General features: G+C 37.6%; 3 protein-coding genes across 8 annotated transcripts in view; all 3 read right to left on the bottom strand.

Moving 5' to 3' along the window:
* Positions 1-736: 736 nt before the first annotated feature.
* On the bottom strand, positions 737-5,609 carry SUFE2 (sulfur E2). The gene is given in 5 exon segments (XM_088940982.1): positions 737-875; positions 2,669-2,880; positions 2,882-2,949; positions 4,683-4,766; positions 4,768-5,609. Coding segments are annotated over 4 exon segments (990 nt in total). The 5' UTR covers positions 5,413-5,609; the 3' UTR covers positions 737-875; positions 2,669-2,687.
* Positions 5,610-8,639: 3,030 nt separating this feature from the next.
* On the bottom strand, positions 8,640-15,985 carry LOC148853732 (Melibiase family protein). 6 transcript variants are annotated; one of them, XR_016094982.1, is made up of 17 exons: positions 15,559-15,910; positions 14,524-14,683; positions 13,973-14,230; positions 13,638-13,812; positions 13,266-13,327; positions 12,980-13,143; positions 12,739-12,836; positions 12,192-12,250; positions 11,967-12,101; positions 11,624-11,877; positions 11,355-11,514; positions 10,859-10,934; positions 10,704-10,754; positions 10,355-10,431; positions 9,738-9,816; positions 9,301-9,421; positions 8,974-9,112 (listed from the first exon to the last, which is right to left on the bottom strand). XR_016094982.1 is itself a non-coding variant. In XM_088941599.1 (16 exons), the coding sequence occupies exons 1-15, from the start codon at positions 15,612-15,614 to the stop codon at positions 9,784-9,786; spliced, it is 1,818 nt and encodes a 605-aa protein (XP_088797725.1). In that variant the 5' UTR covers positions 15,615-15,910; the 3' UTR covers positions 9,298-9,421; positions 9,738-9,783. The 6 variants fall into 6 exon arrangements, 5 of the variants coding, with proteins under 5 accessions (XP_088797723.1, XP_088797724.1, XP_088797725.1 ...); XM_088941599.1 differs by lacking the exon at positions 8,974-9,112 and having other exon boundaries at positions 9,298-9,421; XM_088941597.1 differs by lacking the exons at positions 9,301-9,421; positions 9,738-9,816 and having other exon boundaries at positions 8,640-9,112.
* A 1,306-nt stretch (positions 15,986-17,291) lies between these two features.
* LOC148853731 (O-fucosyltransferase family protein) overlaps positions 17,292-22,183 on the bottom strand; it is a 39,178-nt gene continuing 34,286 nt past the window's right edge. Inside the window, exons 7-11 of the mRNA XM_088983792.1 lie at positions 19,880-19,996; positions 19,622-19,765; positions 19,411-19,534; positions 19,114-19,305; positions 17,292-18,022 (exon numbers count right to left, since the gene is read on the bottom strand). Of these exons, the coding sequence (XP_088839918.1) occupies positions 17,663-18,022; positions 19,114-19,305; positions 19,411-19,534; positions 19,622-19,765; positions 19,880-19,996 (937 nt within the window). The 3' untranslated portion in view covers positions 17,292-17,662. The remainder of the gene's footprint in view (positions 18,023-19,113; positions 19,306-19,410; positions 19,535-19,621; positions 19,766-19,879; positions 19,997-22,183) is intronic.

Raw genomic sequence — 22,183 nt, 5'->3', positions numbered from 1 at the left:
GTTGCAACTTAGTTAGAACTTTGTAGGCCTTTAAGTACCATAAAATGGATATTTAAAATAATACTCTTAATGCATATATCAGATTTTTGCAACTAATATGAATATAGGAACTGCCTGATGCTTTTATGACAGGCAACAGCTAAAATGAACAGTTTAGTATGTCTACACAGTATAGTCTGAAGGAGAAATGTAGCAAAAATTCTTTATTTCAACTATATATGCCTTTTTCTAGACTAATCTACTTCAGCATATATGTGAGCTATGTCATTCTAACAAACCTTTTCTGAGGCCATGACTGATTATGCTTGATACTAAATATGGGAAGAAAGTCAATGCAGATTCTTTACCAACAGTAAATGTATTCACCTTCATGTATGGGCAGGACACACAGCCTCCATGAAGGGAGCATTCCCGCTACCCTCTCCAGGAACCACTGGGAGATGACCTCCTGCTTCAAAAGAATCAAGGGTCTGTAATGAAGATGTTCTTGACAACAAATCTGATGAAACAGGAAAGACAATTTCAATGTCAATACTTGCTCTTCCAGAAAGTGACTCAGCATAACTTGATAACTTGCAAATTGCTTCAACAATTGAGGTCACCATTCCTGATTCTGTTCCTAGCACCAACTGAAGATGGTCATCCAGATTTATGGCCAAAGCCTCTTGGATCCTAGATTTGATGACATCTAATAATCTAGTATGTTTTGGGTGGAATCCCACCACTCCCATTCCTCTTTTCTTTGCCTCCACTGCCAGGGAAAACATTTCTCCTGAGACTTCAAGATTGTCTGTTAAGAATGTATCACAGCATGCATTTTGTCCGTTTTCCACAACTTCTTGTCCAAAAAGGTTGTGTACAATGCATATCCTGTCCTACAATAGAAGATCCATACAAGTTCAGAGCTAAGCAAAAAAGCAAATAGAGTATGGAAATACATTAAAGCGGCAAATGCAATGGGCATAAGAGAATATTTTACATGATACAACAGTAGTGGCTAGATAGTATTATTCAAAAGGACTATAACGAAAAGATCCCAGTGATTACCCAAGAAGAATTTAAACTTCAATAAGAAAACAAACTGTAAAAGTTCAATGATATAGTCACACTAGTGCAGATTATTTGACATAAACAATGGAATCAACCCAAAAGATAAATATGAAGAAGCCCTAGAGTATAGCCAATAGTACCAAGAAACACTCCAAATTTCCAAAGCTCAGATTCACTGAAGCTGGATAGACTGACATATCAGTTGGATGCTCCTAGATGGAAAACTACCCTAATCCTAACCTACATTAAAAGACTCCATGCTTTCATTAGAAATCCAATTAAATTGTACAAAGCAAAATGTTGAACAACCAAGCAAACTCCCTACTTAAAGAGCAAGTATGCACAAGTAGATGAACAGTAAGACTAGACATATTCAGAAGAATGACCTCAGGTGCATGTTGTTTGCTGATAACATTATTTTAATTGATGAAACTGTTAGAATAATGTTAAAATAACTTAGTTGCAGATGTTAGGGCCTGTTTGGCTAATTAAAGTGTTCTTTTATTTCGTTTTTTATTTCTGTTATGTCTGTTATTGTACTCAGGGGCACCAGGGTCTTTTCCCTTGTTATTTCTGTCGCCCTATATATAGTAAAATAAAGACTAGCGCCGCCAGTACTGTTACATTGCAAAACCTTCTCTCTTCTCTCCTCTATTCTCTTCTCTTCTCTTTTAAAATAAATAGGACCAAAATAGATTATATGCTATGTAAATTTAATAATAATATGAATGAAAATGAGGCCACACATAGGATTGGAGACCAAGAGATAAATCAATATGATCCTTTCCAGTACCTTGATTTGATATTTCATAACAAGGGAGAGGTTGAGGAGGATGTTGCCTATAGAATTAGTTCAGAATGGGCCAAATGGAGGGGTGCATCCAGACTCCAGAGTCTTATGTGATAGATGAATACTACTTAGGTTAAAAGGAAAATTCTATAAAACAGTTGTAAGGCCAACCATGCTATATGCAGCAAAGTGTTGGGCAATAAAAAAATAAAAAAACGTTCAACAAATGAGTGTGACAAAAATGTAGAAAAACTAGAAAGGATTGGGCAGAAATAAAGTCATTTGAAGGGACCTAAGAGTAGCTCCAGCATCCAATACGTGATAAAATGAGAGAAAGTAGACTAAGATCGGTTGGTAACATACAAAGAAGACCATTGATAACACCCATAAGAAAAAGGGATCTGTTGCAAGTTGAAGGGGCTAGAAGGGCTAGGGGTAGACCAAAAAGGACATGGGTCAAAATGGGCAGCATATTGGACAAGCTCATAAACAGAGTAAATTCAATAGTTTTCAAGATGTATAAAAGGAAAATTTGGATCAAAGTTAGTTGGAGCAAATGTAAGCATGTTAAATGTACCTTTGCAGATCTCAATGGTCAGGAAATCATGGAATTCAAAGCTACTACATGCAATCATAGGAATGTACATTCCAAAATAAATTGATGTATTTCACTCTCCAAGATCTCAAAACTATAGATGGATTTAGTATGTATAGTGATAAATATAACTCTATGTCTATCCATATGTTTGTGTGTGTGGATGTGTATGTACAGATATTCAACATAATATTCTTAAATACCAAAGGTTTAGAATGAGGAGACAGAAGTACCCTTTTGAAGTCATCCTGATCAAATTGCATGCACACTTTCTGACAAGAAATCCATACACAGAACTGCAATAACTTGGCATCCAACTTCTGCCATCTTGGCTGCCCTATCTTCCATAACTAATGGGCCGGACATACGGATGTGAGGCCACTGCTTCTGTACAGCAGTTAAGACTCCTTGGACCTCTGGGTCTATGTAAAAACATGCATTACACTAGTCTCTTCTCCTTTAGCACACCAAAAAGCTCTTTAACTTTTAACTGGTCAGGGAACAAAAACCTAACCTGCACTTACAGAATAGTGGTACTTAGTATTCTATATTGCTCAGAAATCCATTGGAGTAACAAAACAGTGATATAGCTTTCCTTTTTAGTTAAACAGAGCAACAATACAAGGTAAATGCCATTATCAAAAGTTATTTTTGTAATAAGATTCATCTCAAGGGAAATAAACTTTGTAACAATATTAGAATGGAATTTTGATGAAAGAATATAAAAACAGAGGCTAGCAATAACATAATGAAGACCTCATAAAACTTCACTTATTTGAAATAAATTTTGATATGGTCAACTTACATTTACTAGATAAGCAACAAAAAATAAGTAATAAAAGGGATATAATGGGGAAATATTTTTCAGGTAAATTAAACAAGAAGCAAATATTCCACAACAAAAGTTATATTTCCCCAAAATATAACGATTGTTTAAACAAGAAAGTGGAGAAGAGTTTATAAAGGTCATACCTGATGACGTGCAGAAACTTTACAATATTCACATAAAGCAGCTGAAGATTGATGCAGAGCTAGACCCAGGAAACTGTACTGAAAACCAGGTTGTGTCATTCTTTCTTTTTCTTTTTTCTTTTTTTTTTCCGGGGGGAGATTTGATTAGATGAATCTTCTTCCCTTGAATTGGTCCAAAACTAGATTAGTCAAACTTTGTTTGGATTTAATACCAATGCAGTCATTCTCCAAGCAGAACTTATTTTACAACAAGACCTCAACTGATCGCACTTCATGAAATTTGTTCTTAAAAGTGGTGATTTAGGGGTTTTCAGTTCATGGTTATGTTTGTGTTTCATCTAGCTCACAAACATAGCCAGCATTTTGTATGTTATTACTGGTTCCAGAACCAGCAATCCTTGGTTCTAGAAACAGCAAAATGGCCTTTTTTAACACAACTTCTTATAACTTTCTCAACCACTATGGCTCTAGTCGTAATGTCTCTATTTGATGATGACTGTACAATTAAAAGTAGATAGTGAATGAATCATAAAACCAATGCTCACATATCATGGTTCATTTTTTGAACCATGAATAGAACAGCCTCTTTTGCATTTTGTGGTTCCTAAAAAAATTGTCATTTTCCGATATGGTTCTGGAACCATACCACCTTTATTTACAACCATGAATTGAACACCACTTTAATTGTTACGCAAATCACGTGGACCAAATGTAAAACTGATGTTGAAATTGCTATTAGCTGATATTGATTGATGTGTAAATTACTCTTTTTTTTATTTTTTTGATAAGTATGTGCAAGTTACTCTTTCTTTAACAGATCTTGCCAAAATCTCAAGGGTGTTACATTTTGACAACATCCGTCACTCGTCAAGTTCTTGTGGCCTACAGTGTACCAATTAAACATAGATTGAACCACATACATGAGTAAGCATACAATTGAAATACGATTATATTTAAAAATGCTGAACCCAACGATATACATTTTGACAACATCTATCCCTCATCAAGTTCTTAATGCCTACACTCCTATTCTATGCCATTTAAATGGAGTTCACGAGAATGCCATGCATGAGTAAGAGCATACACCTGAAATACGATTATGTTAAAAAATGCTGAGCCCAACGAAGTTGGAGAAAAGACTTCTAACTTCTTTTGGAGATTTTATCATTTTCTATTTATCCTTCGTAAGCAAAGAACACTGGAAACAGAAAAAGAAAGAAGACAAGAAATAGAATAGAAATTTCAGGGATACAAATAAGGCAAGCGGTTGCCAACCTGAGCTTCAGCATAGCTCCCGTTGGCATGAATAACGTCGATTGTGACAACCAGAGATGGGAAAGGATCGACGGGAGGCTTGAGGCTTCCCTTCTTTCGCAGCAAGCAGAGATTTAGTCCTCTTCTGCATAGTGATCAACACGTTATGCCACGTGTTCACCCGGGAATGAGCGCGGCCAGGAAGCCCAACATTCAGTGCGGCGAAATCCTCGGTCTTCAACGCCAGAACCTCGTCGGGGAACGCTCCGTCGAGTATGGAAACCAAGCAGGAAGAGAAGCCCTTGGCGATCTCGGAGTCACTATCGGCGGAGAATCTCATCCTTCCGTAGCCATCCATGGAGGCGTCCAACCAAACCTGCGCGGTGCAGCCCGTGACTCGATTGGCCGGGACACGCTTCGTGTCATGGAAAGGAGGAAGGAGAGTGGCGTAATGCAACAAACGTTTAACGCGATCAATCGGCTCGGACAGCGATTGGAACTCAGAGACAAAACGTTGAAGCTTGCAACTGGAAAGCTCAGAGACTCCTAGCGGAGTTTCAGTGAGGGCGGAGGAACAGGAGAAGCTAAGAATAGGATTTGGATTTCGATGGCACTTGATGGGCTCCGGGAGGGAATGGACATGTTTGTGTCTGTAAGTTTTCAAGCTGGAAGAAATACGACGGTAAGAGTAGGGATTGGAAAACCTAGTGAAGTAAGGGGAAGAAGAAGCAGCTCCCGTTGCAAGGTCCATTTTATCAAAGAAAACCTTTCTTTTCTGGAAAGGAAGAGAAGCGAGAGAGAAGAGTGAAGAACAGGAGGAAGTTAGAATTAGAGCCTTAGAAGAAGGTGTGCGCGTATCTGCACTCCACACTCCACAGATGAGTATGCAGCACCCTCTCCAGTCTTCTCCTCTCCTCGTTTCTGTGATAAGCTGAAATGAAACCTTGCGAGCAACCTTTGGCTTTGATTTATATAAATACGGGACTCACTTGGTAGTCTAAAATCTCAATTTTACCCTTCTATTAAATCCCTTTAAAAACAGTGCTCTCTCCTCTCTCTCATTCTCTCACTCTTCACCTCCGCACATTTCAACACACTTTTTTCTCTAACTCGTTCAAATCCTGTCCAAGAAGATCGAAGGTTGCAAAAATAGAAATAGAGAGATCTAAGAAAGGGAGGCTCTTGAAGAAAATCCAACACTGCCCTGAGATAGTGGTGGAAAAGGCTTCTTAAAGAACCTCCTTGGCGTATAATTAGAGCTTGGTGCTAGAGATTTCTTAGAGAGCAGATAATGAACAAGACCTAAGCCATAAAAAAGGGAAAAATGGAGATTTTTTTCCTACTTCTACCTCTACTTTGTTATTGACGTTGTTGTTGGTGGTGATGCTTGATGCTTTCTACTTTATGCAAATTAGAACCATGCTTACTACTTCTGCCTCTGCTTTATCATTTCCCCTACCTAAACCCTAATCTAACACCTCTCTCCCCAAATCAACCCGTTCAATCTAAGATCATGAAGAAGAGAAGTAATCTCATCTAGGGCTTATAGAGATGAAGAAAATGAAAGAGCGCTAGAGAATATCTTAGTAGGAGAGGATTTTTCCAATTCAAACATGGTCTTCATGATTTCTTCTCCATTGTTGTCGATCTCTCCACTGGCTTTATCCACTATGGTTGCTATGAGAGTTGTTATAGTTCTCCTATCCTATACAAACAGAGGGAAGAGATGTTGGAGGAGGGTGTCTTGTTTTAGAAAGAGAAGGAGAAAAGGAAGAAAGGGAATGAAAGAGGGAAGCGAGAGAGGTCAAAGGAGGAAGGGGGGTGCTGGACCTGTCGATCGAGAGGAAGGGGATTAGGGTAATATTGGGTTTTAAAAAAAATTTAAATGTCATGTAGTGTCACATATGTATAGGTTTTGACAGAATATTGGCAGATGTTAACTATAAGGATAGAGCTAATCAATTATTAGAAACAATAGAGGTAACATTAGACAATAGTCAGACAATAGGGGTATACTTAATCAATTAACTAAACCATAAGGATAATTTAAGAAATTTAGCGAAGACATACAGAATTCAAGAGAAATGGGTGGGGGTCTTCTCGATTTTGATATATATTTACACTTCACACATTTTTATGAATTATGTGTGAGTGGAGAAGTAGATCCAGACTTAGTGGTATCTTTTAATATATGTTTATTTGGAGTCCTTGGACCTGGAAAGTAGAATGGAAACCCAAGGTGGCTTGCCCATTCAAATTCCACTATCTGCTCAGGCTGAGCAGAGGAGTAAAAAGGTAAAAAATAAAAGAAAAAGGCAATTGTAAATTATTTAAAATCTGTTGAATCTCGTTTTACTTTGGTGCTTAGGAATTAAGGATTGTGACTGGTTGTAGGGTTGTTCATAAGAATGCCCAACCCGACCAAACTGACCAACCTGGACCGACTCAACCCGAGTCGACTGGGTTTTCATCAGTGCAGGTTGGTTTCGAGTTAGGCAAATATATAAACCGATATATCGGGTCGGTTTCGGTTTTTCTTGTATGAAAATCGGAACCAACCCGACCTGAACTGAACTAGTCTTCTACTAGTTCGATAGTTCCTAGTTTGAGTAGTTTCCTACTTAACTATAACTAGTCTTCTACTAGAACTAGAAGGCCCATTAGGCAATTACAATTAGAATATGCAATCTATCATAGTTTCTAACTTTCTATAATCTTTTACACCAAATAGGCAACCCATTAGGAAATTACAATTAGAATTCAATTAGATGTCCTTTGTACAGGAGTAAAACCGAAACCGACCCAAATCGACCCAACCCGACTCAAACCGACTAGGTCGGTTTTGCCTATAAGTGGGTCGGTTTCGATTTCCACCTTAGGTAACCCAACCAGGTCGGGACGGTTGGGAAAACTCCAATAAACCGACCCAACCCAACTCGTGAACACCCCTAACTGGTTGATTGGAAAGATTAACAAATAATGGAAAAATAGTTTTTATGGGGCAGGATCACGAAAGTGCAATAATACGAGATGAGATGAGATTCGAAGGTTCCCACTTCCCACGCTTTTAGTCTTTCCATGATTTTATGGGGTAAGAGACCTTATCATCTCCAATACAAATTTTATAATTGCCTTTCTAGAAAAGAGAAAAGAAAACATTGCACAATTATTATTAATTGATCATGTAAGTGGATTAATTTGGGCCCAACCAAGATTCCATTATATTTATATAATACGGGTAAAAGACTATAAGCCTATAAGGAGCTTGGTCTAGACTTTGGGCTGCTTCTCCAATATCCTCTTTCACATATTGCTTAAATATTAAATTAGCGAAGAGGGTTCTATGTTGCAGGGGCTTTCTCATAAATTATTAGGTTTGAGCTTGATTCAAATTAGAGATTTGAGTTTGAGTTCAAGATTGACTCAAGTCAAAAGCTTGGAAGTTCGAGCTCGACTACCTTTGATTGCAGCTCTCTCAAGCAGCCAAGGTGTTGAGCCTATGTCTCTCAATTGCCGAGGTGCCAAACCGAGGTCTCCCTCATCTACTGAAGTGTCGAGTTGAGGTTTCCTTATTAGGCAACGAGTCGAGCTACGGTCTCCCTTACTTGACAAGGTGCTGAGCTGAGATCTCCCTCAATTGTCAAGATGCTGAGTCGAGATCTCCCTTAGTGATCGAGGTGTTGAGCAGAGGTCTTCCTCAATGGTCGAGGTGTCGTCTAGCTCGAGCTCGATTCAAATTAGAGACTTGAGCTTGAGCTCAGAAGTTCAAGCTTGGCTCGACTCGAACTCAACTACCTTTGATTACAAGTCTCCTAGTAGGCAAGATGTCGAGCTGAGGTCTCCCTCAATTTGAGAGAGAATGACATTCTTATAATTTAAAAAGAGAGAGATGACATTCGTATAATTTGTAAGAAAAAGAGAGAGAATTGGTAAAAAGGAGTGGCATTCTTGTAATTTGAAAGAAAAAAACAAAAGAATTAATAAAGAGTGGCATTCTTGTAATTTTCATGAAAAACTAAAAGAAGATGTATCATAAAATAGTGCCCCATCAACGAATCAATGTGAATGATGATGGCATGGCATCTACATCATACATGGCATCAGTGCTGACATCTGACAAGCCGGCCGCCCATGTTCTTGGACCACCACCCCACCCACCCTCTCTCTCTCTCTCTCTGAATTGAGTGAATTCTTTACTTCATCCTATTCCTACGCCTACAAGCATACATCCAGATTCCAGAATAACCCGTCCAGTTGCCAATTGCCACTCCAATTTTGATCGGAAAACCGAAAGGCGAAAGCATTTTAACCACACGACAAAATTTGCAACAAAAATAAACGTGCACGCAAACAAACGCCTAAAAAGTAGAAACCCTCTGAAAACCGAAAACACCTTCCTCCAAACACATTTTAACTTTCCATTCATGCATGATGCATCCCTCTCGTCCCTTCTGTGAAAATCAAAACACGTTCTTCAGTTGAGGTCAACTCTCATGAATAGGTTGATAGAAATACGAAAAATGAATATTTGAGCTCAACACAATATACATGAATACGCGGTATCAAAGCCGAGAGAAAGAAGAAGAAACAAAAACAATTTCAACACATACTGGGAAACACTTTCCAATCTCCACGTCACCTTGAATCGTCTCATTGAAGCCATCTGGGGGGCCACGGCTATCTCAGCTTTCAGCTGACTTTTGGTATTTTGCCATGTTTCCATTCGATCAGTGGACCTAAATCCACCCTCCACAACTGATCTGTATTTGAGCAAGATAGGTATATCTGAAACCTGACCTCAAATCAGATTCTGTATTGTTTCCAATTTACAAATTATTTAGGGTATGAATTTGATGAATTTTTTAAAACTCATTGATTTAAGGTCAACTTTTTATCAATTGAATTCCCTGTTGCTGTAGGTCTCCTTCCAGCCTGCAGTGAGCAGCTACTTCGAGGTTGGGTTCATATCCGGTTTACCCCTCCCAGAGAAGCGCTCTAAGGTTTCTGGTTTTTAAGATAAACTGAAAGGAATTCATAGATACTGCTTTGGAGGGATGGACTGGATAAAAACCAAACCTTCAGTCTTCAGAATTTTCTTGCACAAAGCGACCACTGGCTATTCTCAGACCTGAACTCTCTCATTCACATTGTCAACCTGAAATTTTATAATTACACCAAGTAATGGCCCCTTATCTCAAGAAACTCGCTTATAGATATAAATATAAACTTAATCCTGCATAAATTATCCAACATATTTCCGGTTCAAGTTTTGGACGCTCTGTATGTGATATTTGTGCTAAATGTTGAAATACTCAGATCAGAAACTTGCTTATAGATATAAATGCAAACTTAATCCTGCATAAATTACCCAACATATTTCCAGTTCAAGTTTCAGATGCTCTGTATGTGATATTTGTGCTAAATGTTGAAATACTCGATCAGAAATTCATCAACAAGTAGAAGTAGTGTTTTCATTCTGATCTAATCACTATAATTACCCCCCACCCCCAAAAAATAAAAAAGAAAAAGAAAAGAAAAAGCAAGCTGAATTAATTACAATGCAATATGAATAATGCTGAAGCATGTGCCTCAACTGTTGCTGATATCGTTTCTTCAGACACTCTATACTTTTTCTCACTAAAAACCTCATTGTACGTACATGAAGTTTTACTCAAGTTCATATTAGGAAGTACCTTAAGAAGATCTGATATCTTTGCAGATATTATCATTCTGCTAGGGCTCAGATTGAAAAATGAGATGTATATCTCTCCTGCAAAGCAAGAAAATATATTAAGGATGGGGAAACCAAAAGGAAAAAAACATAAAATTAGAGTATTGAGGACAAGAAGATTGTCCAAAATATAAGTGGCAAACTAGTGGCTAGCCATTTTCTTAGTAAAAGCTAAAGTGATGTTGATGCCAAGGATCTACGTAAAATACAATTAATGTCAAAGCTAAAGGATAGCTTTTTAAGGGCGTCTCCACCCGACAAAACTCACAAAAATGAAGGGAAAATGGGTAGATGATGTTAAGCAATCAGACCTTGTCTTCCAGTTGCAACCCAAGAGCGGATTCCATTATAAATATCATTACCTGCTTGAATGATCAGTTAATTATACCAAAGCATTAGCTTTCAAATGCACCATCTATGAAAAATATATACACAAAAGGGAATCAAACACAATTAAATATATCACCTTCAACCATCTTTACTGTTGCACAAAGACCGGAATAGCTGTTCACAAGTGTCCCATTAAAGTTTAACTCCCACATCTGTTGAACACAGGCAATGTTAGTTGCATCAAATATGTCATGCAATTTCCTCTTCTTAGAAAGTCATTTCCTTACCTTTTTTTATCCACTAGGTATGCATTATTTTTTTACTTCAGACTTCCAGATTTATTGCATTTTTTGCCTTACATAATAAATGCCACTATATGTATAGCTATTCGATTAATTTAGTTCTGTTTGAAACTTGATTAGATTCATTGACTCAATATGACCCCAAATGGAAACTGTGAAATTTACTGGAAGAATACAAACTGTGCAACTTAACTGCCAATAAAATTATTGTCAGCATGGATTTTTTTTTTGTTACACTTGTCCAACATTTTCACTAGACTTTAGCAAATTATATCTCAAAGGGATCTCCAAAATTGAAATTTCACACCTTGGACAGAACTGGAGAATTACCTGATTAGCATCCCATCTGCAAGGGGACAATGAACAACTCCTCAGTTCATGTGAAGCAAGTTTCCTGTTTGTAGAAGCATCCAAGCATATATCTGTGGTGCCTGTTGCTAGTAAATGGAGTTTTCCTTGATGGTTCTCTTTGTAAATTATCTCTGAATCTCTGTATAATCAGCAAATGAGAATAACTTAAGGAATAATAAAATAATAATATAAACAATATTTAGTTTTTACATGGAAAGATTAGAAAAGGCAATAGCTAACTTTCATACAATGTCAGGAGAGGTTTTCTCTTGTTTAGGCAAACTGGTAGCTTGTGTCTTTTCAGGAAGTTATCTTGCCAGCAAATTCTTTCAATATCTTGATTGAGAGCTTCAATGACCCAACCTTTTGCTCTATGTTCCTTACAGCTTATAAGATTGAAAACGTGTTTATGTAATGTGTCTGTATCCTTGAGACTTTTAGATTGAGGAATCAGGACTCCTTTGCTATTTCTGAGATCTTCTGTACCTCTGATGTAAGGAAACTGAAAAGTAGAACAGGGAAATGAGCCAATAATGCACCTCTTATTAGGTTTACATGGAAATCACTAATTGAGCAAAATAGGGAGTATACCTCCATATTGTTTGCACTAAACCAGTTTATTTCCAATAGGGTAGGATTGGTGATGAGATCATATGTTTTCTTGTCTAGCTTCCTCATATCACCTCCAAACATGAGAGGGGACTTGACTATAGACCACAAAGTCATCTGTTGATGAAATAAAATTTACCACGGTTAAGAAACAAAGCCAAATGGTTAAAAGGGACACCAAGTTGACTAAATAATACATCTACATACCTGAGTTCTTTGCTCATCATGAGTGAGATTGCATTTCCTGTGGGGACCTAGATTTGAACCTAGTAGTAAGAAAATATCTGAATTAATTAGAGTTTTCTTCAGATGTTACCAAAAGGTATGCCTCACTTGTGAACCTCTTAAAGTTTGGCATGCTTAGACAGTTCAGATCAAGGCATGACATATCAGATAGCTAAAAAAAAAGATTAAACAATAATTGCTGCATAGTGGTTCAAAGAAATTTAGTTCTCCTTAATATAAAGTAACTAGGTCATCTTTACTTCTATTTCAATGATCCAAGACCTGCTTGATGGTATCTTGGCAAGAAGACAATAGCACATGCATATTTGAGATTTTCGGTTGAACCCGACCTACTCATTCCTCAAGGCTGTGTTTGGTTTGAAGGAAAAAGGTAGGGAAACCTTTACAAGGTACCTTTCCCTACCTTTTCTTTCAAACCAAACACAGTCCAGAAGGAAAATGTCATCTGGGTCGGTGTTGAGATAGAAAGGACAATTGTTCCATACCCGATATCTGCAAAATTAATCACCTGGATCTGTAAGCCATCCTAGTGGTAGCATGTCTAGGTCTGGCCAAGACTTCCCTTTCAAGCCATTTGCTCCTATCATATTGGTGGCAGCAAAGTCCCTGTTAGAACAGTAAATATAAGATGCTGAGAGAGAGAGAGAGAGAGAGAGAGAGAGAGAGAGAGAGATGGAACACGGAGCTTAAGTTGGAAATTTCAACCCAAATAAAAAAAAATCAAACGGAATTAAAGAACAGCAGTTTGCCTTGATATGTTAAAGTGAGCTGCCACATCGCCCCATGAATCCCAATCATCCCCTGTTATTCTGTACATGTTCACAAGACTGCTTATATCCTTCGCCATGGTAGGTGTTACACTAGTTCCAGGAGAGAGAGAATACAACATAGGGCGGTCAAGCTTCTCCAAGATCTGACAAGAAGTTTCACCTCATGAATTCGTAACTTCTTCAAAATAGAAATTTATAACCTGACAAAATGACAAGGGAAAAGAAAGAAAGAATGCAGTGGAACAAGGAGAAGGTTATTGCTTACCTCTGAAACAGCACTTATTTCATCTACATCCAAGTCATCACCAAATATGCAATCATGCTTTACTGGAACAAGACCAACACCTATTTACTAAACTATTCAGGACTCAAAAATTACCTAACAAAATACATAATCACTTTAGTCGAATGCTTGGTTCTTGTCAAATTCCATATACTCCCATATCACAGTACTTAATAACAGATGTAGTTGTTTCTGTACAACAATCACTAGTATATTTACCAATAAGTATTAAAAGGGAATGGTTTCTGTTCCTTATGTTCATCTGTATGGAATCATAATTTTATCATGCTCCATGTCCATTGAAAATACAAAATAAATAAATAACAGGAATAATTTTAGTTGTTAATTTGATACCAAAATCAACACCCCATTCTGCATACTGGTAATACAATGACCTCAAGAAGGCTCTTCCAGCTCCCAACTTGGTATCCACACTCATGAAACCCTGTGACATCCATGTGCAAGCCCTCTCTCTCAGTCCTATATCTTTTGCCTGCCACTGACGTCCAGACTCCTCATATGCACCTCCCTAACAGAAAAACTTGTCATTATGTATAATGAGGATTCATATATTCAGGTTTCCCCTTCTCATTTGTTGGTAAAAAACAATCTCCAATAGCATTCTTACCTGCCAAGGAGCATTTACTTTCAGTTCTTTGTTAATATATAAGGGGAAAAATGACCCATACCTTGAAAACATCTAAGATGGGAGAGTTTGCATTGACTGCCTGTGTGCTTATTCCTCTCATAACATGAATCCCAAACTTCAATCCCATATCATGTACTCTCTTGGCTACTTCAGTGAATCCTTTACCACCTCTGGAGGAAGGCCATCTATTGGGATCAGGGATTACCCTTCCCCATTCATCTATCACATCATATCCAAGTGAATTTGTGTAAGCACCTTCCACCTTTCTCCTATACCAGAGGTAATCCACCACAACGTACTATAAAGAAAGAAAAAGCAGATTAAGTTTCATGTAAAAGGATTCCATCTACTTGGACAACAATTCTGGCGTCCAATAACTAAGTAAAATAACATCAATTCACTTAATTAGTTGAAAGCATAAAACCAACATCTAAAGATGGTACTATTATTGGGATGCTAACAAAAATCAAAATACACTAATATCAGATTATACGCATCTGCATTCAAATGCTAAAGAAAAATAGAAAATGGTTTCATTCTATCTAGCTTAAAAAATATTCCCTAAATAAGTTTATTATCTGTAATTCTGACCTTATATCCGTGACTTAGTAGCTTCTGAGAGATGATTTCTGCATTTTGCAGGAACTCCTCCTCTGAGATGGTCCATGAAAAGGAATCATATGAGTTCCAACCTCTCGGAGGAAGGTGGGCTTGCTCTTGTTGTCTTGTTGACAAAGCTTCAGTTAATCCCCTGAAATGGATAACTTTTAATTCCTTATTACTTCATGAAATATCAAAATTGACGAATGATAACTGCTAAACTCCAGGAGCCCAAGCAAATATATATAATATATTATACAAGTAAATACCGCAGAAAATGTGGTATGCAGCTATTTATTTGTCATTTAATAAACCGAGTTTAATGGGCCAATGTTACTCCTACACCATAGCAAACTCTAAGTGAACTTTTTTGTATTTATTCTACTGGACCTTTGGCAGATCTTTATTCCTGCAGGTTAATTCAAAAATAATTTTTCAAACTTAGCTTACGCATGAGCGAACTATCATTGCAGAAAATTTCCAGAAGCAGGAGCTTAATGCCTCAAAAAAATTCATGAAAATGATGGTGTTTGTTTTGATTCAAGATAATTTCCAGAAGCAGGAGCTTAATGCCTCAAAAAATTCATGAAAATGATAGAGTTTGTTTTGATTCCCCAAGGTTTCATGAAAGTAACAAATTCAGCTTCATCCATATAGGACCATATACAACGAATTAGTGCAGTACAGTATATACACATAAACAAATGCTGCAAAAATTTTGTTGAGAATGCATTCTAACGCATTAATCTATGTAGTCAAATAAGAACTGCAAAGAATTTGGTAAATGTGTTTATTTATTTACAAATAGAAAAGCAAAGCTGCTGCAAACAATTGCTTGGAATGGGTGTCACCTATGCTTCTAATTTCATGCAACTGATAAGTTGAGCTATTAATCATTTCACAAGGAACCATCTAAACTAAAAAACATTTTAGAGAGAGAATAGGGGTATAATAATTTCTCCAAAAAGCTCCAACTGTTTGCAACATCAAAAGCATATATAGATAGAGAGGGAAGAACATAAGCACCTGTGAGAAACAACAAGAGTGAAGAAGAAGAGAGAGGTGAAAGCGAAGATTTTCATGGCTTCTGGTATTAGCTGTTTCGAAATTCAGACACTGACAAGAGTAGACAGGGATCAGTCTTGCTTTACTTTTGTTATTCTATAAACCCATTCTTGCTTTACTTATAGCAGTAAGTTGTGTAAAAGAGCGAGAATGAACGGCGTCAATGTTAGTGTTGACGACGCTCATTCATATTTCAATAAAGCATGCGATCTGCTCCTCGCACGGATCGGCTTCAGTAACAGACTTTACAGCCTTGCATCGGAAATATCTCCGCACTTCTGGGGAGATATATGTAAGGATATAATGGTTGTTCAAACGGAACGGGATCTGCTCTTCACATATGGGCGCCTCACAGTCACATCTACCGTGCATTGGGAACATCTCCCTTAATAATATATGGGAGATATTCTCAATATATAAGATGTGCATATGTGGTCGATGTGAGGCACTTGTGTGAGGAGCAGATCCGGTCTCTTCGAACGAGCTTTGCAGTGACTGAATCAGCAAAACTACAAGAGTCAAGAGATTATTCGAAAGGTGTGAATATGGACTTGTACAGACTGAAGTCGAACTCCATGGGATCTGCTGTGTGATTGGTCCTATTCTCTTTTCCATATTTCGTGGTCGGTGGTCCCTCTTCTCATGCAGTTGCTCACAAGTGTATGAACCGTGAAGAAAAAAGAAACAGTGAGAAGTGAAAACACACCATCCCCTATTCTCCCTGCACTTCATTCTATTCTCTATTATATTATGTCTTTTCTAATTTTTAATTAGATGATTGATTAATTCAATGCGACTGGGAGAATTTAGTTCATTGACTCATTGCCAAGTAATTGTTCAAATAGTGGAATAAGTTATTGTTCATTTGCTAAATCATATAGGTAGTGTAAGTAATTAATCCTATAAATACGCGCCTGTAGTCTCTAGTCTCTACAGCTGGGTGTAGCCAAACCAGACATCCACTGGGCAAGGGACCCTCACCCTCAGAATTATTCATGTGTATCAGTGTCCCTTTTGCATCGCATTTTTTTTCTAAAAAAAATAAAATGCAGAATATCCATAAAAAAAGATATGTAAGCAATAAGCAAGGTATTTTGAAGCTTCAGCATTAAATCCACTCTGTATTCGCAGCGTTCTAGGCTCTTAGCCACTGTGTTGATACCTTTACAATTTACATTCGAACATTGATTACAGTTTGGTATGTGATAATTGTGTTGCGTTAAGCGTAAATAAATAATAAAATATTCCACAATCTTCATCTGGCATTAAGAGTTGAAGCTTCATCGAGGACAAAAAGTGTGTCTGCATATTCTTTAACAGAACATAGAGTAAGAGCGATTGTTTGTCGCATGTTTGCAACCTGCAACTGCAAGGCAATGCCTAAAGTGGCTTTGTCCATCACAAGCTTTTAGGAATCGATGTAACCCAGTTTGGGGAGCATCATGCAGCACATTTTTCAGTTCTAGGCTTCTAGGCTCTAGATGACTGGGATCGGCCTACTCCATCTCCAAGTCCAGATAATCAAACCATCCAATTCGAATCCAAATATCAATGGCTTCCTTCTTTGAACGGCAAAAGGAAAAAGGTTTAAGACACTCGCAGTTAGAATGCAGAGTCAAGAAAGTTGGATGGTACAAGTAATGAAAAATCAATTGGATACTAAGATGAAGTGATCAAACCAAGGACACTCTGGATGAAAGAGACCTCAACTGCTTTCGATTTTTGAATACCCTAATTTTATACATGATACCCATTCATCAAAATAATACATAGAAAGTCATTTAGTGCTTTCCAGAGAGCAAGAAAATTATCCGTAATAACATGTTCACAATCAGATGGTCATTAAAAAATCGGCACCTCATCTTCTCCTCAGGCACCATGTCTCAGACAAAGATGATGATCAGTTTTTCGCCTCAAGTACATCAGTTGATTTCTTGCTCGGGAACAAAACTTTTGAATTTTTTACGATCATCCCTCGTGATTCTTGGAGAAGAAATATTCCCTCTAATGAAGTCACTGTCTGAAACTTCAACTCAGAAACCACAATATTGCATGCTTTATGTGATCATGCTTTACACATGCAAGGAGTAAGAGGGTTCTCCCACAGGTCATAGTTGGGGAAGGTCTCCTCAGGCAATCCCGTACGTGTCTGGTGGGTGATAATCACATCCTCCACAAAAGTGGCCCAGCCCATGTAGGGGTCCCCAAAAGATTTGGACATGAGCCCCTTATCTGGTTTGATGGACTTCAGCCTGTGCCCCATGTACCTGCGAGCCCCAATTATCAGCTTTGCAAAGTTGCCTCCATGGGTCATCACAAACACGTCTGACTTCAAGCAGACCAAGAAGTCGAGGGCTGCCAGGCTTGTCACATGCTTTCTGAAACCATCCAATTCCTCTTTGCTTGCCAATTCTTCTTTGGTGACCTGTCATAACCCCCCAAATAGAATAAATTAACAATTTCATTTATTGAAGATTTTAATGAATCCATTTGACCTGACCTCTGTCAACTCCACCCATCTGTACGAACATCAGCTTACTCAATCAGGCTCTGTAAAATGCCTTGATGTAGCAAACTGAACTCAGTTCTAAGCTATTGCACAACTCAGCCATGGCAAGATACATTTACAAATAGCGACCTGACCAATTGGAGCACTGCTATATTGCTATACTGATACATCTTTCATGTATGGCCTTTTGTAAAGATTTGCGGGCACACCTTGCTCTCTTTTATAGTAATACAATATTCTTTGCCCTTATAAAAATAGTAATGTGAACATTTCTGGAATTAGTAATACATCATAAGACTCGTAATTTCTGAAAGACACCAGCTAACTCATAAAATATTCCATCATAGGGTCGTTGATTCCCTATCAGGTACTAAACACAATTGGAAAGGACACCATCATTAATCAGTTTTTCATGCAGGACTAAGCAATGTTGTAAGACTCAGACCGGACACAAAATCAGAATGCTTCCAGGTCATGGGTCAAATGGTTTGACTCCGAGTCACATATTTAAAATATATATATATATATATATATATACCGGACACAAAATCAGAATGCTTCCAGGTCATGGGTCAAATGGTTTGACTCCGAGTCACATATTTAAAAAAAAAAAAAATATATATATATATATATATATATATATATATATATATATATAAAACACGTCTAAGTATGTTGATTCGATGGTCAGTTCATCATTTTCAGTCCCAAATGTCCAGAACTCAATTCTCACCATTAACATTTCATAAAAATGTACATGTATTTAATAAAATATATAATTACAGATATAATATTTGAGCACAAGTAACAAAATGAGTTGGTGGTTTCTGAGCATTTACTGACTGGAGTGGGTCGTTGAAACCAGTTGGATCGGTTTCAACAATTCTGCCGGGTCTAACAGTTTGACTGTCCAGTCTGGTTCGGGTCTTAAAACATTGGGACTAAGGCTTTGGTGTAAGTAGCTAACTTCACATAGAAAGAATTTCAACTGGCAAATGGAACCTTACCAGATTCGGGAACATGTGCCTGAGTGGTGCCATCCGGTTCTGTCCACCATAGACCTGTCCAGAAGCAACATATATTTGTGTTTCTTTGGGGTAGCCCATGGCTCGAAGAATAACTGCCACTTCCCCAGGTTCAAGAGGGCATCGGCCTTCCTTCCGTTTCTGCAGTGCCAACTGCCAAAGATGGGATCCATTCTGCATGACAAAGTAATTTCAGAAAAGGAAAATCATATTATCCACCAATGGTTCTTTCTATTTTGACAAAGACGATACTGCCAAATTAATTCTGTCCCAAGTCACCTTGTACCGTCGAGGCCATTCTTTCTTTCTATATTCTGCCATCCTAGCCTTTTCCTCTCTTGTTCCAACAAAATCACAGAAGGATAGACCTACCATCCCCTTCTCAAACCTCAAATGAAGGGCCCTGTTAAAGAGATCTATCACATCAAAAACAACAACTACAAGTAAGATGGTGAGGAGTTGTTGAAGATGGCAGCCCCATGTCACTCACATGTAAGGATTTGAACTGCCTGTACGGTTTCTCATTCTTGAGGCCAATTGATCAGCCATCTGCTCAATCTCTGGTAGGAACTTCAAAGCATGATAATTTACTCTGCACCTTAGCCTGTTGATCTCTGGTGGAACATTATCATACCTGAATGAAACAAATTAATATTGGTGGTATGCTCGCGAGCAAAAGAAAAAAAAAGTTCCACAACTGAGCAACATTAGCAAAAATTGATCAAGAGTTGCAACATCCATGACTTACCCAAGCCGATCAACAAAAGGTTTTAGAGCCATTATCTTCTTCTCCTTGATCCGGGGCAGAACGTTATCAATATAGAATTGTGCTGAGGCATATTTTGGTATGTTTTTAACTGTACGCCTGCCACAAATGGCACAAATTCTCTTAAAAATTAAAAAGTTGGTGTATAGTTATTCCAGATGTAAAGTTTAGAAGGACAAAACAAAAAGGTGGGAGCATTTGTTGACAAAGCACAAATTCTCTTAAAAACCATGCTACACTTTGACAGAGCATATGTTGACAAGTTTCTTTAGCATGTACCCGCCACATATCGGTTACTGGAATCTGCACCTGTAGTGAAGGCAGCTAAGCACTACCAACAGCCAAGTCATTTTTCCCTCCCTAGGCCTACATCAACTAGTTGTTGCCCAGGCAATGAGGCAATGACTGGTGAACCATGCAAGTTTGCAGTGGTCCCCTTGGATCACCAGCAACACCTCTCCAGCCAAGAACCATTTAAAAGAAAGAAGGAAAACTAGAACACTCTGAACCAAATATTTTTCTTTTTTACTTTTTTAGCTCTTAAAAACTAGTTGGTTCTTTGTCTACAGGTGTTTCTTGGACTCCATGGTCACCATTCGGTATTCACAAAGGAAGGAGCTACCATCCCTCTAAGTATCCCCTCTTGTTGAAGATTGCATTAGTTGCCTTCTACAAGCTTCTGTGTATCATGACCTTACATTTTTTAATCTGTCAGAAAATCAGATACTTTCTGAAGGAAATTGTCAAATTGTAAGCAAGGAAACTGAAAAACAAAAGTTAGTAAAATGATCAATTTAGTGATGTAAATTCATACCCAGTTGAATAATTTCAACTGCACAGGGTCCAGGCCTTAGCCAGGCCCCTTACAAGATTTAACACATGCTTAACCCAGATCCACCCAAGTTGCACTGTTTATTTCTTCTTCTTTACTATTACCTTTTGATGCATCATCTTCCAAAATTAACTTCTCAGGCAGGAAACAATGGTGATATTTTTTTCTTTATCATCAACAGCAATCAAAACAGCTTTATCAAAGCTTCAACAAAATGATATTAGACCCCATTTCCTTTAAGATCGGTAAAAGGGGATCAAAAAACACAGCGCAAGGCTGACAATGGTGGGATTTATCAAACATACCTGGTTCTTTTTTTTTTTTTCCAAATTACTTATGTAATAAGCATATTAGAATTTTGGCTTCCAAGATAAACATCTCATTTTTCAAAACTCCTAGATCTGCTAACTTCCTTTGGGTTCCTTAGATAGATAAGGACAAAAGAAGGATTAATTATCCTCTAGTGATAATGAAGCAATTTGAGTGTAGTGATCTAAAGCCACCACACCAATGTATTGAATATTGACCTCTGCTTTGTATTTTCCTCTCTTTTTTGGTTAGGCCTTTATTTTAAATAAATTACCCCATTTTCTATGTAAAAAAAAGGTTCAAAAAAAGTTATTTAAATTCATGAAATCAGTGTTGCTAGACTTGGGACCAGACTAGATGCTAAAACTGTCAGACTCAGGAGCCAGTTGGATTTCCGGTTTCTAGAATGCCAGCTTTTATTTCCAAAATCTGTCAAGCTTACTATTAACCCAGCGAAACCATTGAAAATCACCCACATTTGAGCAACATAACAGTTTCCTATGACCATGATGGGTCATTGCTTCATCATAAGTCATAAAATAACAATAAAAATAATCAAACCTATGACCTGTCACTTATGAAGAATCATGTTTTACCATTAACCATGACATCATTTTTTATTGTTTTTGTTTATTTAATGCATATGACTGAATATGTATATATTTTTGCAAAAACATGATTTGAAAGACTTGAACCTGAATCGCTTGAATAATAAAAAGAAAAATAACCATCAGACCACCACTAGTACACATGTTGAATATACAATATATTGTGTTTTATATAAATTGCATCACGGATCACAGGGTCAACTCAGTGGTCAGACCATTTGACCTGTGAGTGGCCTTTCTGGTTTTGTAAATGGTCCGAGTCTCACCACACTGCACAAAACAAAAACATTACTGAAAGAAACACACTCAACTCAATTCAACAAATAACTGTTCCAAGTTCCAACTATGGAATCTGCTTCCTTTTGCTCTATGCTGGGGTATATGTTTTGCAAGAAACATAAGGATTTTTGAGTTGAAAATGCATTCAGGGAGATCCTAATTCAGAAAATCAAAAGTACAGTGGTTCAATGGTTTCTCATTTTGAAGGAATTTCATGGCTGTACATATAATCAGATTGGGGATCATTGGGAGGATATA

The sequence above is a fragment of the Nelumbo lutea genome, chromosome 4 (assembly GCF_056320005.1).
Source record: "Nelumbo lutea isolate HS-2025 chromosome 4, American lotus-T2T, whole genome shotgun sequence".
Lineage (NCBI taxonomy): Eukaryota > Viridiplantae > Streptophyta > Magnoliopsida > Proteales > Nelumbonaceae > Nelumbo > Nelumbo lutea.
Note: the sequence above shows the minus strand (reverse complement) of the source record. Positions and strands in the feature narration are given on the sequence as shown.

Excerpts from the sequence above, each read along its gene's own strand:
- LOC148853732 (XM_088941596.1), bottom strand. The coding sequence starts at position 15,614 with ATGAAAATCTTCGCTTTCACCTCTCTCTTCTTCTTCACTCTTGTTGTT. Across the intron at positions 13,328-13,637 it reads AGAATGGGGTGTTGATTTTG|TAAAGCATGATTGCATATTT; the intron begins GTATCAAATTAA and ends GTCTTGTTCCAG. Across the intron at positions 10,935-11,354 it reads GCAGATGGGATGCTAATCAG|ATGTGGGAGTTAAACTTTAA; the intron begins GTAATTCTCCAG and ends TGTGTTCAACAG.